Source organism: Gambusia affinis, linkage group LG05 (genome assembly GCF_019740435.1).
Source record: "Gambusia affinis linkage group LG05, SWU_Gaff_1.0, whole genome shotgun sequence".
NCBI lineage: Eukaryota > Metazoa > Chordata > Actinopteri > Cyprinodontiformes > Poeciliidae > Gambusia > Gambusia affinis.
The window spans coordinates 12,237,706-12,264,467 of NC_057872.1; the positions used below are offsets into that span (position 1 = coordinate 12,237,706).

The 26,762-nt window shown below is 36.5% G+C and overlaps 2 protein-coding genes across 6 annotated transcripts; both read right to left on the bottom strand.

Moving 5' to 3' along the window:
- Positions 1-616: 616 nt before the first annotated feature.
- LOC122831181 (zinc finger protein ZFAT-like) lies at positions 617-12,134 on the bottom strand. Of its 3 annotated transcripts, none has more exons than XM_044117183.1 (24): positions 11,916-12,134; positions 10,942-11,100; positions 10,508-10,675; positions 10,245-10,373; positions 9,906-10,004; positions 9,715-9,831; positions 9,560-9,633; positions 8,870-8,928; positions 8,618-8,695; positions 8,231-8,379; positions 8,047-8,138; positions 7,676-7,824; positions 5,639-6,488; positions 4,929-5,034; positions 4,594-4,826; positions 4,109-4,190; positions 3,793-3,912; positions 2,633-2,806; positions 2,445-2,533; positions 2,104-2,242; positions 1,805-1,911; positions 1,436-1,523; positions 948-1,045; positions 617-871 (listed from the first exon to the last, which is right to left on the bottom strand). In XM_044117183.1, the coding sequence occupies exons 1-24, from the start codon at positions 11,932-11,934 to the stop codon at positions 671-673; spliced, it is 3,579 nt and encodes a 1,192-aa protein (XP_043973118.1). In that variant the 5' UTR covers positions 11,935-12,134; the 3' UTR covers positions 617-670. The 3 variants fall into 3 exon arrangements, with proteins under 3 accessions (XP_043973118.1, XP_043973119.1, XP_043973117.1); XM_044117184.1 differs by having other exon boundaries at positions 5,672-6,488; positions 9,560-9,636; positions 11,916-12,122; XM_044117182.1 differs by having other exon boundaries at positions 9,560-9,636; positions 11,916-12,122.
- Positions 12,135-13,497: 1,363 nt separating this feature from the next.
- On the bottom strand, positions 13,498-22,616 carry LOC122831247 (protein tyrosine phosphatase type IVA 3). 3 transcript variants are annotated; one of them, XM_044117310.1, is made up of 7 exons: positions 22,248-22,616; positions 19,071-19,511; positions 17,791-17,909; positions 16,269-16,361; positions 16,055-16,185; positions 15,878-15,952; positions 13,498-14,689 (listed from the first exon to the last, which is right to left on the bottom strand). In XM_044117310.1, exons 3-7 carry the CDS (start codon positions 17,884-17,886, stop codon positions 14,572-14,574), a joined length of 513 nt encoding a protein of 170 aa, XP_043973245.1. In that variant the 5' UTR covers positions 17,887-17,909; positions 19,071-19,511; positions 22,248-22,616; the 3' UTR covers positions 13,498-14,571. The 3 variants fall into 3 exon arrangements, with proteins under 3 accessions (XP_043973245.1, XP_043973244.1, XP_043973246.1); XM_044117309.1 differs by having other exon boundaries at positions 17,791-17,928; positions 22,248-22,614; XM_044117311.1 differs by lacking the exon at positions 22,248-22,616 and adding an exon at positions 21,807-21,942 and having other exon boundaries at positions 17,791-17,928.
- Positions 22,617-26,762: the final 4,146 nt, after the last annotated feature.

Below are 26,762 nucleotides of genomic sequence, written 5' to 3' on the forward strand. Positions count from 1 at the left end.
ATTTACAATTCACTGAATGCCAGAATAGTATTATTTCAAAGCTTTGTAAGCTTTCGATCAGTTAGTCTGAGTTAAATGGAGGCACAACTGGGGGTATATAACACCTACAGCACGCTGTTCCTGACATCTTTGACGTGTGTGACTCATTTCAAGAGATTGTCCTTGAAGTTAGTACTATTCAGACATAGTCTTAATGACCAAACAGTGAGGAAGAAGTGATGTCTCCAAAGCAATGATAAAAGTCAGATTACAATTTACAAATGAACTCAACTCAGTGTTTAAGAGCGGCCATCACAAAGCTCTGATCCCAGTCACACAGAAAAAATGTGTAAGTGGGCAAGGGGACCTGTTAACCTGACCCTTGTTACTCCTGACCAAGTCAGCTATTTTAGCAAACAGCAATGGTAAAATCCCAGAATGATAACATAGACCAGTTTTGAACAAATAAAACCACTAATAAGCTATGCTAGTGTAGAAACATGAAATCTGTTTAGAAATGTACTTTGTACAACATATGTCTCAAACACATGCAATGATGTACTGCAATTATTTTCACAAGTTCTTTTCTATGAGTGAAAAAAATAAGTAAAATGAACAGTCTTAATAATGAAAAGCATCTATTTATTAAATTTATTGGCACTTGCTACATGGTGCTGAAATGTGAACACTGCTAGTTGATTTCCACTGTTTGCTCCTGGATGTATACGATGTAGTGGTGAGTGTTTTCTCCCTGAGTGAGGACCGTTAGAGCATCCAGGCCATGTCCATCCTCCACCACCATCACCTGGTTGCCATCGAGTCCTTCATCTGCATTCACCACCATCAGCTGGTTGCTGCAATCACCCACTTCATGATCCTGAGCAACCTGCACCTTTACCAATAGCTTAAGGTCAATGCAGATTCAAAGAACCAATCAGTTTCCGATAAAGTGCAGTGATTATATTTACCTGCTGTACTACAGTCACTGTGCCTGGAGCCATTGCTACCACGGAGGCTACTGCACTGTGAGTCTCTGAGCTCAGTTCAGTGATCTGCTGGACATTACCTGAGAAAATGTATTCGAGTCTTGTCATCACTGAAGAAGAACATCAGTTTCACACAGTAAGTAAATGAACACTCGCTGAAGTAGTAATTTTCTTTACACTATTTCACGTGTTGTTCTGCCACACCTTGAATATTTCTACTTGAATTCCATGTCCCAGCTGAATAAAAATATTTCCACACCATCACATTTCCACCACACATTTCATGTAGAGAATGAAAGTTACATTTTGCTCTCATCTGACCAGAGCACTTTGAGAATTTTGCAAAGCACTTGAAAAAGAATCAGACATGAGCAACTCTATTTGTGCAGGAAACAGCAAAAAAAGTGAATGCGGCAAAAGGAGTTTCACAAACTCGGCTAATAAACTAATTGTGCTTTTATCATGCTTACTGTTGTCCTCCAGGACTGCTAAAGGTGCTTCTGTCAGGTGTTCTTCATTCTCTACAGACACATACTGAGCTTCTGTCTCCTCAGCCACCTGCACAGGCACACAACGACAGACTGCATGAAAAGCACTGAACATGACAAACACAAGACTTATTTTATAGTCATATCACAGGGCACCTGCACATGTTTCACAAACTATTTCTTTTTCTTTCCAAATTTATTAAAGTGTACAGCCAGGAAGTAAGGAAAGGAATATGGTGGGAAAACAAATGCTTATATGGAGTCATGTTGCACAGACGAATGGATGGAGAGACAGACAGAAATGTTTGTTGTTGTTATTTTGTTTTTTTTGTGTATTGGTATACCAGCTACCTCCCAGTTACCCTCGACTACTTTCAAATTGTGTTTGGTCTTCAAGTGACGGGTCAGCTCCCACTTTGTTCCATAAACAAACTCACACTCTGGGCACTTCATCCCACCTAGCACAGGAGAACAAGACATGAAGCCGACCACATTTTTATGCACAAATTTTACACATTTGAAAGCCAAAGTTTTCTAGTTTTTCATGGCATTCCTTTAATTTTCTATCTAGTATATATTCAATACTGCTGTAATTAAATGGAACTTCAGAGATTGTGACAGATGTGCTGACAGAGTTTGGAGGTAAGCACCTTGCTGTTTCAGGGTTTCAGAGTTTGGCAGTCCTGGTCCAGAATTCTCATAAGTTTCTTCTGGGTGCTTGATGTTGAAGTGTCGCTTCAGAGCACCAGCAATATTACATGAGTAATGGCAGTGAGCGCAACGAAATGGCTGAAAACACAAATTCATGTTACGGTATGAATCAGATTAGATTGCCAATAAAAGTAGGTTTAGGCATTTTAGTGCAGAATCTCTGTGTTCAAACTACACTTTGTTTTACAAAAACAGATGATATGTACATTATTTTCTGTGGATCGTTAAAAAATAATAGAAATACAAACCGAGGGTGCATTTATTAAATGTGGATTCCTACCTTAAACTTAGCATGCTGCTCCATGTGTCTGAGCAAGGAAGGTTTAAAAACAGACGTAAAAGGACAGTCCGAACATCGAAACCTCTTCCCTGAACAGACACAGAATGTTTTCCCCTTCGATTACCACCATTTCTTTTCCATTTCTGCTAATCTATGCCAATAACTTAGCTGAACCATATATTGCCTACCTTCATCTGTGTGGTTCAGTCGGTGACTTTTCAGCGTGAGCTTAGATTTGAACCTTTTACCACAGTGATCACAGAGATGATGCTTCTCACTGCTGTGTCGGTTCATGTGGGTCTTCAGGTTACTCCGATTGCAGCTTGAGTAGCTGCACACACTGCAGACGTAGGGCTTCAAACCTAACCAGATTGACACACATATTAACAATACCTTCTTCACTGTGCATCAACAAAATACTAATAGTAACAAGGTTACTCCCTGTTATGGAAGTGAAAGCATTATGTCTGTTTAAAAGAGGCATTGTATTCAAATTCATGAAGATACTAGGTCATTGACCAACATACTTAAACATCTGCTTGAGAATAAAAATAATTTTTAAAAAGCTATGCATTTATATTTCAAATTATTATATTGCATACAACATCAATATTGTATGATATGCAAACAATATCAAACAAAGTTAAAGAGATAAGAATATTTTTACAAGGCACTGTTTTGTATGGCTACCTATGTAAACAGAGTGGCATTTTGCTGTATTAAAATAGTCAAATTTTGGGTTTTCTTTGACAATAGAATTGTTTTTTTGGCTCGTTCGCAGCTGCAGCTGTCATTGCTGATGAGTGTCAAAAACACCCCCGGACCAGCAGAAATGTAAAAGCTGCAGATCTGATAAAAAAAAAAAAAAAAAAAAAAGCCAGCTTCCTCTGAGACCTTCATTAACACCTGTGCTGGCTATCTGTCTGCAGCAACTCAGCCTGAGAGCAGCTGTAACTTCAAGGTAAACAGCTCTTCAAGGTAAGCGGGAGTGTGGCAGAGGCCGAGAAGAACATGTGGTGGTAAAAATTAACAAGCAAAACAAACAGCTGCTCAAGTTGAGATACATAAACAATCTGAACCACTTCACGGAAAGAGAAACACAAGAGAGTAAAAAACATGGTGCAATATGTTGAACAGACAAACTGTTGCAAAGACCCTCTACATTACATCTGGTCATTTGCCTCAGCAACATAAGTGTGTCTCTTCCTTCCCTGTGGAGGGCAGGCAGGCGGAAGCAGAAACAGATGGAAGCTCAGCTGACAAAGTAAGGATACAATCACCATACTACGAATGTTATTGTTGCAGACCTCAGCAGCAATAGCATATTTCATTTGAGTTTCCAGCACACCTTGATGGGCCCAGATGTGTTGCTGAAAGTCACTGCTGTTCTTCAGGAAGTAGGAGTCACAGTAAGGGCACTTCTCTGCACGCTGCACCATCGGTCCTTTACCTCCAACAGGTACTTTATCTGTCATACACACATTAACAAAAAAACAGAATCATGAAACCACTGGCTGGCTCCTCCACAATGAAAATGAGGAAAATCTTACGAGTCACAACGTTTTCAAAGGAAACACTTAAATGCAATTCTAAAATGAAGACATTATCGAATACCGATGGTGTTGTTTGTTCTGTTTTACTAGGAATAAATTTGTTTTTCTTACCTGGGTGGGATGATTTAAGGTGGTGCCTTAATCTGTGCTGTGGGTAAGTGCGTCGACAGATGGGACATACAGCACAGCTCTCCTGTAAACAACCACAACATGGCATCAGGAGAAATAAACAAGAGCGTTGCAAAACTTGTCATACCTCTTCAACTTTTTCACATATTCATTGTATTTTTTTTATCTTTTGTGATAGATTATGTTGAAATTCTAACTCTGGAAACATAGTGTGTATTTATATACCCTGCTCTAGGTCAGCTCGGTCAGATTGAAAGGAGAGCATCATCTGCAAACATCAGCTTTTATGTCTTCCCAAAGATTCTCAATAGGATTTACATCTGAACTTTGACTGGGCCGTTCAAAGAACATATTTTGTTCCTAGCGTATAAACAACTAAATAAGGGATTGAAGTCATTGTCATGCTGGAAGTTGAACCTCCATCATAAATTTTGGCATAATACAACAGATCTCTTCTGACTGGTTACCTGTTCATGTTGAGTCCTCATATGTGCCTGCAGTTTGTATTTGTCAGGTGTGGAGTATTTGCAGCCAGGACTCGAACAAGGCAGCAGCAGGTCACTGTGCTTCTGGATTTGGTGCCGTTTCAGTGAGCTCTTGGTGATGGAAGAGTAGCTGCACTTTGAACAGTAATGCAAGTGTTCCTTGGTGTGTGTGCGGACGTGGACGTTGTAATGAACCTTGTACCAGAACAGCTTACCTATGAGGGAGAATCTATGAGATTGAAACAGCTGGTTCCGCAATTCAAAATAAAAAAACAAACAAAAAGAAAAACAATAAAACATAACGACTATTAACTCACCACAATATTGACATTCAAGGTCTCCGTAGATTTTTCTGAGCCTCTGATAGGTCTCCATATCGAGGCGGGTTTTCTGAAGAGACGAAAACACCTGCTCGAAGGCGCTCTGATAGAAAAACAAAAGGAACCAAAGAGAAAAACTTTAAGATCAAAACGAGCAGGACTAAATAAACTTGTGATAGCCTATCGGAACTTTATAGAGAATATTTGTTGATTATGATTTAGGATAATTTAGGATAAATCATTGTAAAATCTCTGTTCATTGCACGCTTCTTCAGTAGGAGGATGTTTCTGAACAGTGTTGCAGGACATCTTATATTTGATAAACAGACATCTAATTTTATTATTTTTCTTTAGTCTCATTTATTTTCTTCTTCTAAGTTCAGTGCCACGCTTTAATTAACCGGTTTTGTTAAATAATACATTGCATACTTTATTTCACCCTTCCTCAGTTCAGAAATAGTATCATATTACGTATAACAAAAAAAATTTAAAAATTCCCGAAACAAACTAAGTTTCTGTACAGCTGGATTTTTTCTGATCTTGTGTAAGAAAAAAACAAATCAAGCTACAGAGTTGATTGAAAATAATATTTTTTTAAATAATCTGAACAATAATGCAGCCATTAAAATTTAAACTGTGAGCCAAAGTAGTGAAACAAAGTCATGGTTCCATTATATTTCAGGATGCTACATTATCTCTAAATGTACCTTCTCTGCAGGTGAGGTTTGGCTGATTTCTACCTGGGAAGCTGAAGATGAATGTATATCACCAGGTGAATTTGAAGAGTTGGAAACTCCTGTGTTGCTGACTGCAGATGAGTTTACGACATCTGGTTGTGTGTTTTCTTGAGTCCTGTCTTTCAGAGATGAGCTGTGGACGCCAATGGGTAATGAAGACGTATCGTTTTTTTCTGCATGTGCCTCAGCAGCAGAAACACATGCAGCTGAATTAAGTAATTTCTCCTCAGCTGCAGCCTCATTGGATTTGTCCTGGGATTCTTTCTGAGCTCCACCTATGCTCACTCTGTCTTCTTTCTCTTCTTCCATCATCTGCACAGATTGGGTTTGTTCTTCCTCCTGCTGTTGCTTCCCATCATTTCTCAGTTTCTCTTCATCTCCACCAAGACCTTTGTTGCCTTCTATCTTCGTCCCGGCGGCCTCACCTTCCTTGAACGTTGCATCCCTCTCTTTTTCCCCGCCCTCCTCACTTTCTCCACCTCCTTCGGGCGGAATCAGATAGTAGCTGATGCTGATACAGTTGATGAAGGTCTGTTCCATGTCCAGCTCAGGATGACTCTCCTCCAGGTGACCCCTCAGCCTCTGCGAGCTGACCAGTTTTTTGTTACACACACTGCACACGTACAAGAAGAGGTGCTTCCTGATGTGTGCGGCGAGGGCGACCATCTTGGTTGCAGTGTGGTCACAAAGTAGACAAGCAAAGGGTGGCTGAGGCCCATGGATCAGCAGGTGGCGCTCTCGCTCCTGCTGGTTCTTAAAGCGTCGGTTACAGGTGGGGCAGTGGTACAGGAGCTGCCGGAGACCCTGACGAGTCTTTAACCTGCATAAAGTGCAGATGTGTAAGAAAAAAAAAATACACCTGCTGTATTTTGAAAATATTTTTGTTTAAATCTTTACATAAAGGCATGTTTAGAAACAAATTTAAGGAGCTATAAGTTATTTCTGCATGCAAGTTGGTAAAATTCATTACTGGAAATCTGGGCCCTGCCCTACAGTCTTGAATGGATATTAGAAAAAAAAACTAGAATTAACTTAAAGAAAATGTGTTCTGGTCATGAACTTACATCCATTCATCAGAGCTAGCATGAGGATGAAGGTTACATTAATTCAGGGCTTTTAAAGATTAGAAACATTGCAAATGAGTTGTAAACAAAATAACTGGGAACACAAGTTTGAATCCAAGTAGAATTTCTGGAATCCACAGATGGTCCACATAAGGCATAGAGGCTCAAATATACACTTACGTCCCCACTACTGTTTTGACTAATGTCTCAAGCTGCAGAGTAACCACACATTTTTGGCCATCAACAAGATTCTTTCATTACTCTGACTAAATATTTGGCTACCTTTCTTATCAGAAATGGTAAGCTTTTGCCACAAAGCTGATCATTAATTTTGAGGGATCCTCCCTAAACCACTTTGGATGATTTGGGAATCATTCCCCTCTTGATTCTTAAATTTTAGCCATTAATCCCGATTGTCACTTCAGATAAATGGCAATTGGTCCAGCCTATTATAAACTGGAAACAATTCAAACACCTACAGGTGCTATCCACACTGAAGCAAGTTTAACATTACCAGGACAAAGAAGGTGCTGATCAATACTGGTTTTATAATTTATAAAATGTGATAACAGCATGTTATTTTATCCAAAGATGAGTATACAAATATGTAGACATAAATATGCCAGGAGCTTGTTGATGGCAACACAGAGTCAACAAAGAGTCTATGGGTTCTTGTTAAGCCATTTCTACCATAATATCAGTGTTTGTGCATGTATACATGCAAACATTTATGGTTGAGCCTATTTTAAGAATTTTGACCTTGTGTGGATTAGAGAAAAAACACAATAAATTCGAATTTTGTGAGTACTTCACTTTGAGAAACGAACGCTTCATGTAAACAATAAGGCACACGTCCGGAGGCACCTGTTACGTTACTGTGAAATTTATGCCCATGATGATCTATCTTAATATTACAATAATTAACCTCTATGAAGGATCACACCTTAGTTGCTGGTAGGTCTGGAGGACAGCAGAGTCTTTCAGGTTGTGCCGTGTCTCCATGTGTTTCAACAAGTTCTTTACGTCAGAGTACTTTTTCTCACAAAAGCTGCAGTGCTGCTTCATCTTCAGATGTACCCTCTCTATGTGAACCTGCATTAGCAGAAATGTAGAGGCTCATTTATCAACAGGGAATTAGTAACAATCATTTCAACCAAAGAAATTAAGCTAACCTTATCAAAAAACAGACACAGATAATAAGCATGAAGTTAGGAAGTGCTAGAGCATCAACAAATGTTTCATTACAGCTTTAACAATGAGATGACAAATGAAATTGCTGCTAATCGAAATTGCAAAGCGTAACAATAACACCACCTTTAGGTGTCCTGGGCTGAGGCAGCTGAAGGCACAGTGATCACAGCTGAACTTCTCTCCTGTGTGCTTCCTCAGGTGAACATTCAGGTTAGCTTTAAAGAACAAAATGCAAACAACTTAACATTTTCTTCTTTTTCTTAATACTGAACTGTTCCTATCTCCTTCCACTAACTTGGTGAGTTACCTTTGATGGCTGAGGCGTAGTCACAGTGTGGACACTGGAAGGGTTTTTCCTTGGTGTGTGTCCTGAGATGGGCAACCAATGAATGTCTGAACTTAAAGATCTTATTACAAAAGTCACAGGCAAAGATCTTCAGCTTGCTCTGGAGTAAACTAAAACAAAGAAACAGAGTATATTTTTTGCACACATTAACTCATTTCATTGTTGATGCATTTGGAGGAATAGTGTTGTCAGCATCGTAACTGGATTTATAAAGCAATAAAAATTAAATTTTTAACATACAAATAACTTTGTTTTAAAAGGCAAACTGTAATTTTGTGCAAAATTAATTAACTTAAAAAAATTTATAAAATTGCTTTTGACAGATATTGGCAGTATACTATATATTACTTGGTAGCATTTTGCTTGATGGAATATTCCTGGAATCCCTTCCTGATTGAACCAATTGTTTCTGACTTCAGATTCGAGCTGTGAGGAGAACAAAGCAACATCACATCTGTATATAAAAACTATAATGTTTCCCATTGCTACAAATACTCATTTTTTCTGAATCATAAATTGTATAAGTTTGTTTTTCTAGTGTTTAAAATTTCAAATCATGCTTTTCATTCAAACTAAAAGAAAACAGAGATTTCTCTTTACCTTAGCTCGTCTTGTGGTGTCTGGTTATTTTCACAGGATGTAACTCCACTTGCAAGAAACTGATTAGACAAAATATTCAATAAAAAAACCCAACAACTTAAGATAGACTTCACTGATCCAAGTAAATAGTTTCTTAAAACTTGATAGAAAAATTTAATTCTTCATAGGAAACGGTGCAATTCAGAATGCAATGCAGATTATTAAATGCACCTTTGTAAAAACAAAAGTTCCTCACTTTACTAAAAGTAGATCTGTTCAATACCTAAACACAGATGTCTGGGTACTGGTAACCCTAACCCCATCTAAACAATCCCGACTACATAAATTATTTTCTAAAAAATAACAAAAAAAACCTAATGTTACTTTAAAACAACATTAACATTAAAAACACTAAAAACAAAGAAATAAATAACATCCTGCCGGGACCCACCATTTTGTAATTCCTCATTACATATTTTGACCTTTTAGCAATATATGATGAAATAAAGACCGGGCTAACTAAGGAACAATAATATATGATAATTAGCCATTTTTCCTGTGCATGTGGCGCCCCCTAGACTGTGTTACTCTGAGCAGTGAGTCTTAGCACTCATAGCACAAACTGTCACTGCAAGATAATTAACAAAACTGGTAATTTTATAATTTTGCAGAAGTTACCCTTTGATATTGCAAACTAATATTTTTGCTTACCTGATGTTGACCTTGAATAGTTGAAGACTCTGTTTCTGCTGAAGTATTTTCTACTGTCACCATTTTGCAAACACCTGCTACATTCAAGGTAACATTACTTTGCGTCTAAAATAACATTTGTAGCTAAAATACAAAACTATTAAAACTAGCTTAACCTGGAAGTATTTCGTCTTCTGTCAGAACAACATTAATCAGAGTTTTTTTCTGTCCCGTTGTTTTTCCTCTTTCGCTGCAAACTCGGTTAACGCTTGTGAGATTAGAGCTGCTGGTATCTAAATGTAGACAAAAAAAAGTTTCCTTTGGTAATAAAATACTACAAAATGTGCCCTTGAAATAATACACTCACCTTTCTGTCTTTTCAGTCCAGATCTTGTTGGTTTTTGTTTTGTTTGGTTTGAATCTGTTCCTCTGGAACCAACATCTTCTTCTGCACCTGAAGTAATTCCTAACAAGGCTTCATCTGTTAATTGTTACAACTTAAAATCCAATTCTCACGAGGTATTATTTTTCTTTCTAACAATTGTGGGATATTTGGAGAGTAAATAATCATTCATTCAAAAATGCATCTTAACAGTTACGTCCAAATTAGTCTAGCAACAGTAAAGGTTTTACTTTTACAGAAAAGCAGTAAAAACAGTAGACTTTATACTGCTGGGCTACTGCCCTCTGTTCCCTCTATCTTTACCATGCTGTTGGACATCGTCCTCTTCATCTTCTTCTCTAAGGCAGATATGTTTGAGGATTTGTCGTTTGTTGCTGAATGTGCGATGGCAGACTTTGCATTCACGTCCTAAAATCCCATCCTGACTTTCACCTTTATAGAAGAAAGACAACAAGAAGCATTAACAACACCATCTGTTGCATATTTAAATGCTATCTGGGCCAAATGTAGTTACCCTGAAGACCAAAATGACAGAATTATGGGTAATATGTAAATGAAAACAGTACCATCTTTGACAAAACCACACTGTTGCTGTCCATCTTTGAGTCTCGATTCTTTTTCTTTCAGATTTTCTTCTGCACTCTGAGCAGCAACAGTGGTCTGGTCCATCAAGTCTCCCTGTAACTTCTTTGTAGAACCTTTTGGTCTTCCTCGTTTTCGCTTGATTGGATTGTCTAAGAGCCAGACCCAGTAACAAGGAAAAAGAAAGAAGAATGCCAATTTAGGATGTGTTTCAGGATGACAACATTTTTTCTTTGTTCTAATTTTTGTTTGTATTACATTTCATCACGTTCATACATGGCTTCATGCAATAAATTGGATACAGTTTGAATACTATATTTTATGTTAAATAACAGTACTTAATTCTTGTTTGAGTGAATGGAGTAATACTAGTTGAAATAACTTGCAGGGGATTCTCGAAACACCATAGTACTTTTACCTAGCAGCTTCTCCACAGGCTCAGTTATGAGCGGCTGCAGTGCAGTAATAATGCTGTCTGGGGCCTCATGCTGGGGGTGATTCTCGGAGCAATGTGCCAGCAGCTCGGAGCGATTGGGCGAGAACAGGTTGCACAGGCGACACATAAACACAGAGCCAGCTGGAGGGACAGAAACAAAAAGTATTCAAGGTGGGGGTTACAGAGGTCAACACACGAGCACCATACAGCACCTTCCAAAAGTATTCATATCCCTCGAACTTTTGCACATTTTGTCATGTTGCAACTACAAAGTCTAATATGTTTTACTAATATTTAATGTTCTAATATATTATACTAGTTAAGATATACATTAATGTTTTATGTTGCAAATCAACACAAAGTAGTGTGTAATTGTTAGATGTTAGGCTAATTTTTTCCCCACAGGTATAATTTTGTGTATGTGTTTGAGTCAATAGCTCACACTGCTGGAATGAGAAATCCAAATCTTTTTGGATATTTCTACTTCAAGAAAGTAGATTTGTTTTTATTATCCTTTGCAAAATGGCTCAAGTTCATTCCAACTGGATGGTGATTGTAAAAGTTACCCTGGGATATCTGTTGCTCTTTAAGATGCTTTTTCTTGTCTAATGTTTTCTATAACCCTCTGAAGTCTTCACTAAAGAGCTGTGTTTGTACAAATATCAAATTACACAATAAAAGTGGCTGATTACAAACATGTTACATTTTTGACACTTTTGTTTGCATAAACCTTTGAAAATACAAATAATTTTCAGTCCACTTTGCAATTATGGCTCCCGTCTATTACAGAATAAGCACATTAGATACCGTAAAGTTTGTAGCTTGTGACAAAATGAATGTCACGTAAATGTTATGAATACTTTTGCAGTACTCCTTGTATGTAAATACCATAGTGACCAAAAACAAAATGAGGACACCACCAACATATTCGCGTTTAAATTAACTGAAATTCTTACCTGCTTTTTCTCCATTCATTTTCTGTCAAGCGACAACAAAAATAAAAAGTAAACTAATTATGCGCTGGATTAAGAAACGTTACGGCAGTGTGTAACATCTAAATTAACATTTAAAAAGTACATACTCCAGAAAGTCACGAATATCTGTCGAATCTGCGACACAAGTCCCTCCAGTCAGCGGAAGCAAATAGCACAAGCAGCAGACTTTCTGAACAGGTAACCTCACAGCGCCCCCAAGTGACGGGAAGATAATACTGCAACTACACAATGCAAACAGCATTTAAATAGAGAAAATAAGCGTTAAAGCAAGTTAATTTGTCCAGTGAAAAAAAATAAGTGTTTAATTTAAGGCATATAAAAGAAAAATTTGGCATAAAGGAGATTTAAGAGATATGGTTACTGAAGTTGGTTACAATTGTCTCTTAAGAAGGCTGATTATAGTGATTGAAGACACAATCGACATCTTATCAACAGGCTGGCTAAAAAATTACTTAAATAGTAATTATATAAGCAGTCATCAATACTTAATTTTTTAGGGCATATTACATTCTTTTCTGCCACCTGTACAAGGTTTATTTAGTTAGTAGCAAGAAGGACTTGAAATTATTTACTTGATGACTAAACAATAATATTCATTAACTGAGATGAAACTGTGGGATTTGACAACTTTTTCTAGTAAACATTATGTCAGTTGAATGTATGTTTCATTGTTACATGCAGTCCTGGGATTTAGAAACCTTCAATAGATATGTATTGGAAAATTAACCTTATTTTTTTGTGACCACGTCGATAAAAGCTGGAAATTTGCAGTTTGCTGGTCAGGAGTTTACTGATGTGACTCCACTCAATGCCAGGATACAAACTATCTGCAACTATCAGTGTTGCAACCCTTTGTTCTCAAAGGACTAATAGGGTCACTTCCAAACATTTTGGAGATCATACAGTGACTTCTTTTATATAGAAGGAAAACATTCAAGATCATTGCTAACCATTTAAGCAGTTGGTATTCTTGGAAACTCAATATCAGAAGATGTGGGGTTTAGAGAAACTGCAAATAATAATAATAATAATAATAATAATAATAATAATAATAATAATAATAATAATAATAATAATAATAATAATAATAATAATAATAATAATAATAATAATAATAATAATAATAATAATAATAATAATAATAAAATAAAAAGCCTAAATTAAAGTATTACATGTTAAGTCCAAGACAATGCAATTAGAAAAAGAACATTGTGTGGCTTGATGGGAAGAATAGACAAATGAACTCCTCTCCTCTTTAAAAATTATATGGTACAATGCCATTGTTCTTCTCTTTTTTAAATTACATTTGAATGAACCACAAGGCTTTTAAACAATGCCAAGTGAAAATTAGATCAAGATGCAGAGCATCGTGTTTGGAGTAAACCCAACATAGCATATCAGCATAACCACGTAATATAAACTGCAAAACACAGTAGTGGCAGGATGATGATTTGGACTGATTACATCATATTGTTCAGTAGAAAGCAAATGTGAGGGTGTAGGAATAGGTGTAAAAGTGACAAAGGAAACAATTGGTAATAAATTAGAGTTGTTGACAGAATCTTTATTATACATTGCAAAAACATTTACATTATAAATGTAAAAAGCTGACATTTACAGCTTTTTGTTGTTTAATTCTTTTTTTGTTTATTTTATATTCAATTACATCAAAATTTCACTTCAGGCCAGCCCTAAAATTCATCAACATTTTCTATAGCTTTAGGCACCAAAATCACACTGTGCACACATATCAGATGAACAATCTTGACATAATTTGCTTTGATATTTTTGCTTTTCCTTCTCTTATTTGTTTAATCAAATATTATTGTTTAAGACAATAAGAAAATTATCTTCAGGGCACGGACAAACTTATTACATATAAAAAGTGCATGCAGTATGATCAACCAAAAGTGGCTTTGTTAAATATAAAGTGTCTGAAAAAGTGGCGCACACACATAATTCAGGAAAAACACAAGTGATGTAAACACAGCCAAAATATGTTTAAGGAAGTGTAACAGATCCAATACCAAAGATCAAATATCCAAGAACATAACCAACTTCTTTTTTTTAATGGAGCAAATTATTTAAGGTTTGTCTCTGATTTAATTCAAATGACAAAATATTGAACGCAGTCTTCACCTTGTTTGCATTGATATTTAAACATAGAGAGGTTTAGGTGTGGAGCAGCAACCATCAGCCGTAAAGTAAAAAAAAAAAAAAGCAATAAAATTTGTTCCATTCCACACATTTCCTTTAGCACAATAGAATAAAATAACTCTAAAGATGAAACATGTGCCTAATTGAACAACGCCTTACCTGTCATGAGGCTCCAAGATCTTCTCAGCGTTTTCTACAGCTACCAAACTCTATGACATTTCATTCTGACTTTTAATATAAATTCTTCACCTTTTTTCCACTTTTATTCTCTATAACTCCGAAAATGATGCAACTCATTAATAGATATGAAATCAGTAAAAGGAAAAATGAAAACTTGCAATAGCAGCAACATTTGCAGGGAGAGGCGGTGTAGTCACTGTAAGGCCTATACAACTGGATTCCTGAGACATTCGTGAGGGGTGTAGGTAGTCTTTCAGTGTTTGTGTGTGAAGGTGCTTTTTCACATGATGCAACACTTGTTCTTGTGCGTGTGAGGATCTTTGAAACGAAGTCTCTGTTTCGATCGATATTTCTCCAAGTATGTCAGCTGTTTACTGTTGATGGCTCCTCTGCGTTTCCTGTAACGAACAAATGAGACAGTGGATAGTTTTACAATAAGGAAATACCAGAAGTTATTAAATAATTGTCTGATAGATTTTACCAGTAAACTTAAAAAACTTAGATCAAATCAATTTTTCTGCATCACATGTGTTTTTTTTTTTTAGCACAAATCTTCCTCATGAACTCGGAATTGTGTGTTGGTCTTTTCCTAGGGGGAAATATCATTTAAAAACTACTGAATGCACTCTTCACCTCATGTCTATCTTAATGATAGATACTCTACAAAATAACATCTTTAAAATTCAGTTTTGGTATGTGCACTCAAACAGCCACTACTCCTTGAATCCAACTGTCTGAATGTGACATATGCAACCGTTTCTCTCTGAGTCGGTTTCAGAAGTTGCACCATTGCTACCGATGTCAGCAGGTTCATTTGGTCAGCAATGCTGGTATGATAACGCACTGAAAATCTTTTGCTTATTGATCTGTTCTAAAAGCACAAACCTGTTTCTTTTTTTTACTCCATTTTTGAAAAAAAAAAAAAAACACACAAAAAAAAACATAGAGCTGGATTAATATTGGCGGGCTGCACAGTGGCACAGTTGGCAGAGCTGTTGCCTTGCAGCAAGACGGTCTTGGGTTCGATTCCCAGCCCGGGGGTCTTTCTGCATGGAGTTTGCATGTTCTCCCTGTGCATGCGTGGGTTCTCTCCGGGCTCTCCGGCTTCCTCTCACAGTCCAAAACATGACTGTCAGGTTAATTGGGCTCTCTAAATTCTGCCTAGGTGTGAGTGAATGGTTGTTTGTCCTGTCTGTTTTCTGTGTTGCCCTGCAACAGACTGGCAACCTGTCCAGGGTGAACTCCGCCTCTCGCCCGGAATGTTAGCTGGGGATAGACACCAGCAACCCTCCCGACCCCATTAGGGAGAAAGGGTGTATAGACAATGGATGGATTAATATCAGAACAAATATTCCACTAGCTGAGTAAGTAGGGCTGTTTCTTTATGATGAAGGTTATATTAAAAGAATAATAAACTTGCTGGAGTAATCATTTGATTATACTAAAAAATGCATTTTGGTCTGAATAGAAATATTCTGTGTAATTTTAATCTATATAGAGTGTGGTGGTGTTTTATAGATAATAGTTCAAAGCGTAGCAATAATGATTTGTTCAAATTCAAGCTTAAATAGATTGTGAGAACTTACTGCCTGATGAGCTGAATGGCATCCTCATACTTCATCCCGCTTTCTATCAGCGCTAAAGCCACCAGTACAGGAGCCCTGCATGTATGTATATACAAACATTCACTGCTACGACTGTGTCAATTCATGTTTCAGAGTTGTTGATTTTTCCTTGAGCTATTTTCGTCCTTTATCTTTTACCTTCCCAATCCAGCAACACAGTGAACAGCCACACAACACCCAGGATCCTCCTGAAACTTCTTCTTCAACAAAGTCAGCCAATCATCAACCAGCTTGTTAGGGGGCGGGGCTCCATCATCAAAGGGCCAATCCTGAAAGGGAGTACAATCTCAGGATCTTTGTGTTTAGGTGTGTAAAATGAAGAATGTGTGAAATGAAGAATATGAGTCCATACCACTACGGTGATCCCATCTTTCTCAAGAGGAGTTTTGTCGTAAGTGCTGTCGCAAACACGCACCACAGTTGTGACTCCGTACCTTTTTAAGACCTGTGCAAAGGAAAAGCATGGAAAGAACAGTGGTGAAACAATTAAAGATATAGCTGTAAAACAAGTTTTTGATCTTAGGCAAATATCAATATCAGACATTAAATAATAAATAGAGAAGTGCCAAGATATCCAAACCAACCTGGTCCAAGGGCTTTGGGGCAATTCATTGACTTGGTTTTAACAAGTGCAGACTTTGGCTACTTTACTGCAAAACTGTTTTTTCTTGTCATTTAAGGGTTGACTTGCAAGTGTGCTTCAGATCATTTTCTTGTTGTCTAACTTCAGATTTTTTTCAGATATAAACCAGTGTTTATGGTTCCATCAGTTATATTAATTTGTCCAGCTTTTGCAGCAGTAAAAAAGCCTGCTAATTTAATTGTAGCATTATTATGTTTGGCTGTTTGTATGATCTTTTTTCCGGAATGCTGTGTTAGTTTCATGGCAGATGTAAAAGACACACACTTTCCCTAGTGAATATTTTTGAATATTTTCTCAAAGGTATTGAAGATTTTTGTGATCATCAGGTGTTTTTGTCAGTCTCTTTCTTATTGTTGACCATGAATTTTACTTAAACGAGGCAACTAAGGTCTGCAGAGTTGTAGATGTTGTACTTGTTCAAGATGCTGTGAATTGTCATTTCACACGTTCCGCAATAATTTTTAACAGGCCATCTTCTTCTGGGAGGGCTTTCTTCTGTAACCATGTGTTTGCCATTAGTGGATGATGATACTAGTGCACGCTGGAGTTCCAAAAACTTAGAGATGGCTTTATACCCATTTCCAAATTGTATGATGATATATTTGTCATACAGATCATTATGCTGAAAGTTTCCTTAAGCACACTGACTAAATAGTATTTGGATTATGAGCATGAGAATAATGTGGTACTGTTTGATGTCTTTTATGAAATTACTTACATAGCATTTTTCTGGACCCACAAAGGCACTTTACAATGACATTGATCATTCCCAGTCATGCACACATTTACACAAGCTAATAGTGGCAATCTTGTGGCCATTGGCCTTTCTGACCACCACAAGCAGGCAGAGTAGATTAACATTGTCTGACAGGTAATAATTAAGTTTTGTTTTTTTTTCCTTAAAAAGCATAGTTGGTGAAATTTTCTAAAAATGTGGTGAATTACAGGCAGTCACTTTTGTACATAGGGCCAGGTTAGTTTGTGCAGCTTTTTTTAAGCAAATAAATCACCATTTGGAAAAGGGCAGCATATGTGAATTTACGCTGTTAATCATTTCTGGATAAAAAAAATTGTCAACAAACAGAAGAAATTTGCTAGAAATTTGTTAGGGGTCAAATACTTTAAAACTGGGATTTACTAATAGTTTTTGAACAGGACAATGTCATTTGTGTGCATAGGTTTGAACGTTAACAAGGTTATTTTCCTTATGGCACTCTGAGTTCACACCCACCTCTATGAAGGAGTTGAGTGTGCTGTCAGTGGGGTTGTGTGTGATGAGGAATCTCATGTTCTTGTGGCACAGTTCCACAGGAGCAGGACGGTTCATGGTGGCTTGTTTAACCTTTGACTCTGCAAGGAGACCTCTGACCTTCATAATGTAGCAGGAATGTGTTAGTAGAAGGTTCAAAGTAAAAGTTTCCTTCAGCATACTGAGTATGTACTGGCTAAGGATGTCTGAGCCACTTAAAATTTGAAGGGCCTTTTTATCTATACAAATGATTTAAACTATATTTTATATTTTTTTATATTTATTTTATTTTGCCCATAAAGTCACAATTTTAATCAATCTATCAAAATATCAAACAACTCTTTAGTGAATATTTTTCTCCCTGTATGCCAGCTGTAAATATGGAATATTGCAATATTTCTAATAAACTGACTCATATAAGTCATTGCTATTACATAAAATTTAAAGTTCCTAAAACAAATATCGACAATGACACTGATTAAAATAGAGCAGAAAATAAAATTAATCAAGACGGAGGACTTACATTTTTTTGGTGATTGAACTTTGGCTCTGATGCCATCTGATTCTTTTATGCTTTATTGATAAAACAAAAGTTGAGCATAATAGACTTACAAGAGCTGCATTGTGTGTAAGTGAATTCATTTTTTGTATTAAAACAAAGAATCTCATCTTCTTTTGGTCAAGATTTAATCGATCATTGTTGATGCAATTTATTGGACCTAGTTTCGGCTTAGATAAGTCAGACAGTCCAGGTCAAAAACAATACAATGCATAAATGCACATTTGGATTTAAGATTTTGACCTCACTTGTGTAAAGTTGTAACTTCGCCCGGTTTCGTTCAACATGATCTTCCCCATAGCATTCCGAAAAATACAAATTATTGTTTGTAATTTGTATTATTCAACAGGATCTGTGATAGTATAATTAATCTGTAAATAAGAGATGTTATGACACATTCACAGAAAACACACATTTACTGACAATGGGCTGCTGTCAGATATCTTGAGTCCAGTAGTTAAGGTGTGAACATATACCAGATGTATTTGAACATAAAATTATAGTCAGTAATTAAAACTGTCATTTAAAATGTCTTTCAAAATAGTCTTACCTGTTCCATTAAAATGTATTACATTGTCATGTTCTATAGAACAACTACTGCAGAACTACCTTCACAATATCTTGAAGATGTTGTAATAAAGAGCTCAAGCAATGGCCTATCACAACATTTTATCCAGATCAAGTGACCAAATATTACCTTTACCTTCAGCTGTAGTAGTTTGTAGCTGTCTTTAACTTAAATCTCCAGATGATTATGGACCTCCTTCCTGTTTTAATTGATGTATATTCACCAGTCCTTCGGATGTGTCTTCCAGATTGTTATGCCATCTGATGCCTGTGTCCTATAGTCCAGTAGTCTACACTGTGTCACTCTTACTTTTTATGCTTGTGATTGTCTCTGATGCTTGCTTTCTTTTGTTTCTCTCAGTCACTCTTTCTCTCCTTTTCTCTCTGTTCAGCTTTCAGTGCTGAATCTCCACTTGCTACCCCATTAGCTGGTGAGTTCATAAGGCAAATGATAGCGCTCTTTCAGTGTTCATGGCCCCAAGACTGCATGGCGCAGCATCGTCCCAGACTCCGTCTAAATGTGTTGAGCGTGGCAGTAGTCCCCACTCCGCCGCATAAACGCCATCAACCGACAATTCTGAAACAGAAAATACAAAAAAAAACAAATATTTGTGGGGGGTTTTTAGCTTTAAAGATGGACAATATCAGCCAGAAGCTAAGGAGATTACTAAGTAGTTACCAATGGAAAAATTGTCTCTTTAATTGCTTACAGCACCCTCCATAAAAATAGGAATTAATGAGAGAAATTTGTACAAAGTTGTCAAACAAATTTAATTTAATTTAAATTGCCACATAATATTTTCACCCTAACAGTTGCAAGAGTCCTCAGATCTTTAATTTGATTACTTTGTATTTACTCTTTAAAGTTGAAGAGATTTTCTGGAAACTGCAAAGTACATTTTTAAGAATATTGCTATAAAACATTTCAATATGTTCTGTGTAATCACACAAAGTCTGAAAATACAGGCTTTGCATTCTGTATTTTCAGTGTTCATGTACTAATTCTGTTATTGGATATTCAGATGACGTTTGGTTCCTGTATTTTTCTGATCGTGCATGCGTTGGTGCATGTTCTGCTACAACAATTTTTAAAATTTTGATTAATAATATATTGATAATGATTTGGACGCATTTGACACAGCAGGTTATGACATATTTCACTGAAAACTTTAGGTTGATGCCTTTTTGATGAAGCAACTGGCTATTTTTATTATTACCGTCTTTCTTGTCAGTTTGTTTCAATACAGTTGTATTTGTTTGTATTTACTGAATACAATAAAAGTTTCCCTTGAGGTTTTGTGTAACAAATAACTACATAGAGCAGAATACTCCCGATGCATCTTTAAATATTTGTGCTGATGATAATTGTATATTTTGACAGATTATATCATAATTGTTGGATCATTTGCACTCAACTTGATATCATTCATTTGCTTGCCTTTCTCCTCAAACTAGTTCTAAATACTAAATATCTAAGAACATATTATGGTATATATTGTTATCATACAGCAAGAAAGTATAAATTGTCCCTGCTGTTATATCCAAGTATTTGTGTCTGTTGTAAATGTCTTAGTATTTTAATATATAAAAATAATTCTTTAAAATAAAAATAAAAAACTTAACTCAAAACCATCCATATCATTTTATTTGAAAATACTTGTTGCCATCTTCTTACTTCACATCAACATTGGTGATATTATTTAGATTAATCAGTGGATGCAAACTTATAATCCATCATTGCACTTTATCCTTTTTAGCTAAGTGACATTTACTGTCTAAGCCGTGTTACTGGTTCCTTAAATATAGCTGAGACAAAGTAACTGCAGTCTTTCAGTCTTTGGTACCAGACTTTTATGTGCTTACAGAAAATGGAAATTCCTTCATTCCACTTGACCAATTTACTTGGAGCAAATTGCAACAGAAGCTACAGCTATGCTGTGTGATTCAACTGAAGGATTAAAAAGTGCAAGAAAAAAGGTGTCACAGGTAGAAGAGTATTGATAGAATTATTTTTGGTTTATTTTGACGTCTAATTTGCCTACTTGAATTATTAGTGACTTCAATGGCTTCTTTTCCAAGAAATTTAACATGTAAGAGTAATAAAAATGTGTTGCAAGTTCTTTCATTGAGCTGGTAGTTATGAATCTGGTGGAAAATTGAGGAATTATAAGATTTTCCATTTATGCATCAAAGAATAGAGTCCAATAGATTACAGCCAGTTGTTTTGTTGCATGCATTTTCTCGACTATTATTTCTTGTTTTGCATTTTTTATAACAATTCTTTCTTTTAAATAGGACCTCATTCCTCAATGAAAGTTTGAGTTCTTTATTTTAAAAGATTTTACAGACAAGATATTGATGGAATCAGAAAACTATGAGTCTTCCAGTCAACAAGTTACCTTCTGCTTTCTTCAGAAATTCTTCGAAAAACAAGCTGCAAAAGCCCAGAGGTAAAGTGCGGTCATCTCTAACACCCTACACACACAGACTCACTCTACCAGGAGCCTGTTGACAATCTATAATTAGTCATTTATCCAGTGCTGTTTATAATCAGGATAGAGATTCTCTTTTTACTTTCACTCAGGTCCATTTAAAGCAGTAAAGCCAATTCGCAGTTATGTTGATGTGCTATTTGTGTAGAAGAAAAAGCCCATCAGGAATGTTTGTTATGCACATTATGAGTCCATGATGTTGCTCTGATTTAAAGCTAAATGTAAATGGTATCTGAGCAGGCCTGCTGTGATGACAGCACACACATACACACAACACACACACACTGGATAAATTCTGACGACTCATTTTTCTTTGCTCATTTTCAGTTTAACACCTGCAGAAATGTTTTGGTAGAGTAAGTCAAGAGCTTATGTCTTACCTTTTCTGACTGTTAAACAGCTAAATCCAAAACAGAGGCAAAAAGTCAATTAAAACAAAGTCCTGAAGCAACAGCAACCACAAAAAGGTTAGTCTGCTGACATTACAATCAGCTGACTCACTGTTATAGTAAACCTGCACTAAATACCTACAGCTGTATTTATAGCTCAATCTATACTAGTGACTGATTTTATGACGCATCAAATTTTTGGTGCCAACAAATGGCACTGAGCTGTGCACTCTTGTGTTCCTCCTCCGTGTCGCTTCTGGAGAATTTGTCAAACTTTTTTGATTCCAATCATGGCAAGCACCAGCACTCCACAGCAAACGTTTAGAGTGGGGTTTTTTTGTTTTGTTTTTGTTTGTTTTTACTTCTGGTTATTTGACCACATCGGGCAACATGTAAACAGCAGCAACAACATTTGTAGAAGTTTACTCTTACCACTTAGGTCCTCAGTGTCCCCTCCAAACACAGATTTTGTTCAGTTCTTCTGGCTTTCAGTCACCTCATTTTTAGTAGTTTTCCACAACGTACAAGAAAGACATCCAGAAGCAGGAGGGGAAGTATTTCTACAACCACCTGTAGCTATCTGTGACCCACTAGAACATTAACCTCCTCCCTTTCTTGGTGTCCTTTCTGGCTGGCTCTGTAGTCACTGCAATGTGCTGCATGTGCCTGTTCGTAGCTCTCTTCTGCTGCAGGAGTACAGTGTGTGTGCTGGGCTGAGGATCTGCCGTGAGCTGGTCTAATCAGGCTGAGCAGCCATCTGACCCTGACACTCCTGTCACCACCAGAATACTCCAGAGTTAATGCTCTTAGAAAGAGAGACGAGGAGTGTAGTTCCCACTTACTCTTCCCCTTCATCTCTTTCCTTTTTAAAGCAACTGGTCTTTCTGACTGCTTCTATCTCTTATTTTCACTCCCTGCTATTCAGTTTGCAATGCATCCGTTGTAACATGAGGTATTTTTCTTTCTTTGAAAAGTAGAGCTCTCTTTTCAGTTTATGTTTTGCACATTGACTTGTTTCCCCTCTCCATTAGAGATCTAAAATTAGATAGTCGTTAGAGCTTCCAGACCGACTGGACAAGTAAACTCACTGATCCTCCGTTAATGGAATAACACTCCTCTATAAGAGAGTGACAATTTGAACTTTGTTTCATTTTAGAGAATCAACAGTGAGAGCATTACTTTGATGGAAGAATTTTGGCTCATTGCAAAATTATCACAGTAAATCAGAAGACGGATTAGCTCCCTCCCAAAAGGTTTTATGAACGATGCCTTGAAATGCTCTTTGCACCCTTAGAAGATTTTTACATTTTGTCACACTACAGTGGTTTTTAGATTTACTGTGACCAATGCAAAGTAAATTATTTACCCCCTTGTGTCAACTTTGTAGACCCACTATTAGTCAAGATTAAAGTTGCACATTTTGGGGGGTGGGTCTCTATTAGCTTTGCATGTCCAAAATATCTAGTTTTTGTCCATTCTTCTGCAGAGGGTCACATCCCTGCAATGCAAGAATGAGAAATTGTTAATTGTCACTAGCTGAATATTGACAGTGAACAAGGTTTTCCTATCTATTCTCAGTTGAATTTAGGTCTGCACCTTGACTGGGCCATTCTATCACATAACTTTGCTTTGATCTAAACCATACCACTGTAACTCTAGCTAACAGAGCCCACCCTGTGGAAAGTCATACTTCTGCAACAGTCACTAGTCTCTTGCACTCTCCAACAGGTTATTCTCTAAGATTGCCCTGTATTTAGCTCTATTCATCTTCTCATCAAACCTAACCAGCTTTCCTGTCCCTGCTTACCACGACCCTCTGTTTCTGTTGCCCAGCCTGACAGTTTAGTTTTATAGCAAAAACTTAGAAGAGTTGGACTATTCTGGAGACAATTGGTTTGACTGGTTCTAATTTAAGAAAACAAATACACTCCACAAACTTTTAGCATGAAAAATGAGAGAAAAACATTTAATGGGTATGAATACTTTTGCAATGCCCTGTGTTCACATTTAGTCAGAAGGCATTTATTACATGTAACATACTTTTAACAGAACAACACATTAAGGCGTTAGCTTTCCATCAATCACTTTGAGTTGATGTTAATGTGAATGCCCACCCACAGTGGTGAAAAGCCTAAAGGCTAAAAATAACTGTGCAGTTTATCATATCAAATAAAGAAACTCTTGCTTAAGTTTTCCGACAGTCAAAACTGTTTTGGATCCACAGTGGTGCAAAGTATTCGGCTGATATGTTCTGGCTTGATATTACCCCACTTCTGGTTTTCATTAGCTCCTCTCGTGATGTTTTGAAACCCAGACAACAAACCCACATATAGCCTGAAGAGGTGATAAGAAATTCCAAAGTCAGCTTGACAGTTTTACTGATAAACAGTCTCAATAAATGAGAGTGGGGGTAAAAAAAATATTTTGCTTAACCTTTTGGTTGAGCAGTGGAAACTTAAATTAATACACCATTCATTATAGACAACAGCAGAGGTGTTATTAGTATGGGTCTGGTGCAGGAATATGAAAGCAATTCAAATGTGAAATTGTCATGAATTGGTGTGGTGTGAGGTGAGGTAGACGCGGCAGACCCAGAAAAGATGTAGAATAATGAATTTAATCCAGACAAAAAACACAACAAGTCCAAAACTCCTGGCAGCACAGCTGAGCGGAATCCAAAGGCTCAACACTGGTAGCAAAACAGGATAAACGAATGGACAAACTGACAAGTGCAGAACTGAAGCCAAAATGTACGGTGGCCGACAGGTGCAAATGCGCAGCAAAAGAGAAAACATGCAAACAAAAAAAAAAGACACCCCCGAATGAAATGCAGCAAACAAAAAGAGAGACGCAAACAAAAAAGAAGACGCCCCCGAATGAAATGCAGCAAACAAAAAAGAAAACACCCCCGAATGAAATGCAGCAAACAAAAAGAGAGACGCAAACAAAAAAGAAGACGCCCCCGAATGAAATGCAGCAAATAAAAAGTGTTGAAAACGGAAGTGCTCCAGACCACTAGGGGGAGTCAAAGAAAATAGTATTCATTTCTATGGGACCAGATGCAAGATTCAGAGAAAGAAATTTGAAGGAAAGTAAAGGTACGTATTACTATATTTCTTTTCAGATACGCCGTCTTTTATAAAATTGGAAATATTATAAAAGAAGAGATATTATATTATTAAAGAAGACATATTATATTATAATAATATTTATAATAATATTTCTAATATTATTAAAGAAGACATATTATATTATTAAAGAAGAGATATTATATTATTAAAGAAGACATATTATATTATTAAAGAAGAGATATTATATTATTAAAGAAGACATATTATATTATTAAAGAAGACATATTATATTATAATAATATTTATAATAATATTTCTAATATTATTAAAGAAGAGATATTATATTATTAAAGAAGACATATTATATTATAATAATATTTATAATATTATTAAAGAAGACATATTATATTATAATAATATTTATAATAATATTTCTAATATTATTAAATAAGACATATTATATTATAATAATATTTATAATAATATTTCTAATATTATTAAAGAAGAGATATTATATTATTAAAGAAGACATATTATATTATTAAAGAAGACATATTATATTATAATAATATTTCTAATAATATTTCTAATTTTATAAAAGACGGCGTATCTGAAAAGAAATATAGTAATACGTACCTTTACTTTCTTTCAAATTTCTTTCTCTGAATCTTGCATCTGGTCACATAGAAATGAATACTATTTTCTTTGACTCCCCCTAGTGGTCTGGAGCACTTCCGTTTTCAACACTTTTTGTTTGCTGCATTTCATTCGGGGGTGTTTTCTTTTTTGTTTGCTGCATTTCATTCGGGGGCGTCTTCTTTTTTGTTTGCGTCTCTCTTTTTGTTTGCTGCATTTCATTCGGGGGTGTTTTCTTTTTTGTTTGCTGCATTTCATTCGGGGGCGTCTTCTTTTTTGTTTGCGTCTCTCTTTTTGTTTGCTGCATTTCATTCGGGGGTGTCTTTTTTGTTTGTTTGCATGTTTTCTCTTTTGCTGCGCATTTGCACCTGTCGGCCACCGTAAAAATGAGACGAGGACCCAACAAAGACACGGAGACACAGGTGACACTAAATACACATGAGGTAATCAGGGGACGAGACACACCTGGGAACTAATCAAGGGGAGACAGGACAACACAGAGACTCAGGCACACAGGAAACTAGAAATAAATACACAGAAAAACATGGAACCTGACAGAAATTCTGGACATCACGTTAAAGAAAAAAATTAAATAATGTTGCATCTCACTGCTCAACCAGATTCTTAGTGTCACAGTGAAGTGGAAAGAAAGGAGTGTTTTCAAGGCCCCACTTCCATTTTTAGCAAATAAATCAGCAGGATGACTTGCAAAATATTAAGCTGAATCATTTCACCATAGCTTCACTGAAATGTCAGGGAAGTGTTTGAGGCTTCACAATCCGCTGTTCGGAAGGATGATAATATAAATAGTGAATACTGAGGATTGCTGGCTAGACCTTGAAAGTGAAATAGAGATAACTAGGTGTTTCTGCTTTTGAAAAGTTGCAATGTTTTTATATTTGTTTGAGAGCATTTTTTCAAATTAAATGTCTAACTCAAACTTAGCTATGAAGATGCATTATTGTCCCAGTTAGAGTTGCCTCGTTTTGCTAAATTTAAGGCGCTCCCTTTGTACTTGTGGTAATGTAAAATTTTTTTAAAAAGTGAATGGACTCGGGCGTGCTGTGGTGGCGTAGGGGATAGCACGCCCACATTTGGAGGCCTTGAGTCCTCGACGCGGCCGTCGCGGGTTCGATTCCCGGACCCGACTGACATTTGCCGCATGTCTTCCCCCTTTTTCTTCCCCCTCTCCTGTCAGCCTACTGTCATATAAGGGACACTAGAGCCCAAAAAAAAAAAA

Excerpts from the sequence above, each read along its gene's own strand:
- LOC122831181 (XM_044117182.1), bottom strand. Across the intron at positions 10,005-10,244 it reads GGACGATGTCCAACAGCATG|GAATTACTTCAGGTGCAGAA; the intron begins GTAAAGATAGAG and ends AAGCCTTGTTAG. Across the intron at positions 4,827-4,928 it reads CCTTGAATGTCAATATTGTG|GTAAGCTGTTCTGGTACAAG; the intron begins GTGAGTTAATAG and ends TCTCCCTCATAG.
- LOC122831247 (XM_044117310.1), bottom strand. The coding sequence starts at position 17,886 with ATGAACCGTCCTGCTCCTGTGGAACTGTGCCACAAGAACATGAGATTC. Across the intron at positions 16,186-16,268 it reads AAGATGGGATCACCGTAGTG|GATTGGCCCTTTGATGATGG; the intron begins GTATGGACTCAT and ends ACTCCCTTTCAG. Across the intron at positions 15,953-16,054 it reads TGTGTTGCTGGATTGGGAAG|GGCTCCTGTACTGGTGGCTT; the intron begins GTAAAAGATAAA and ends ACATACATGCAG.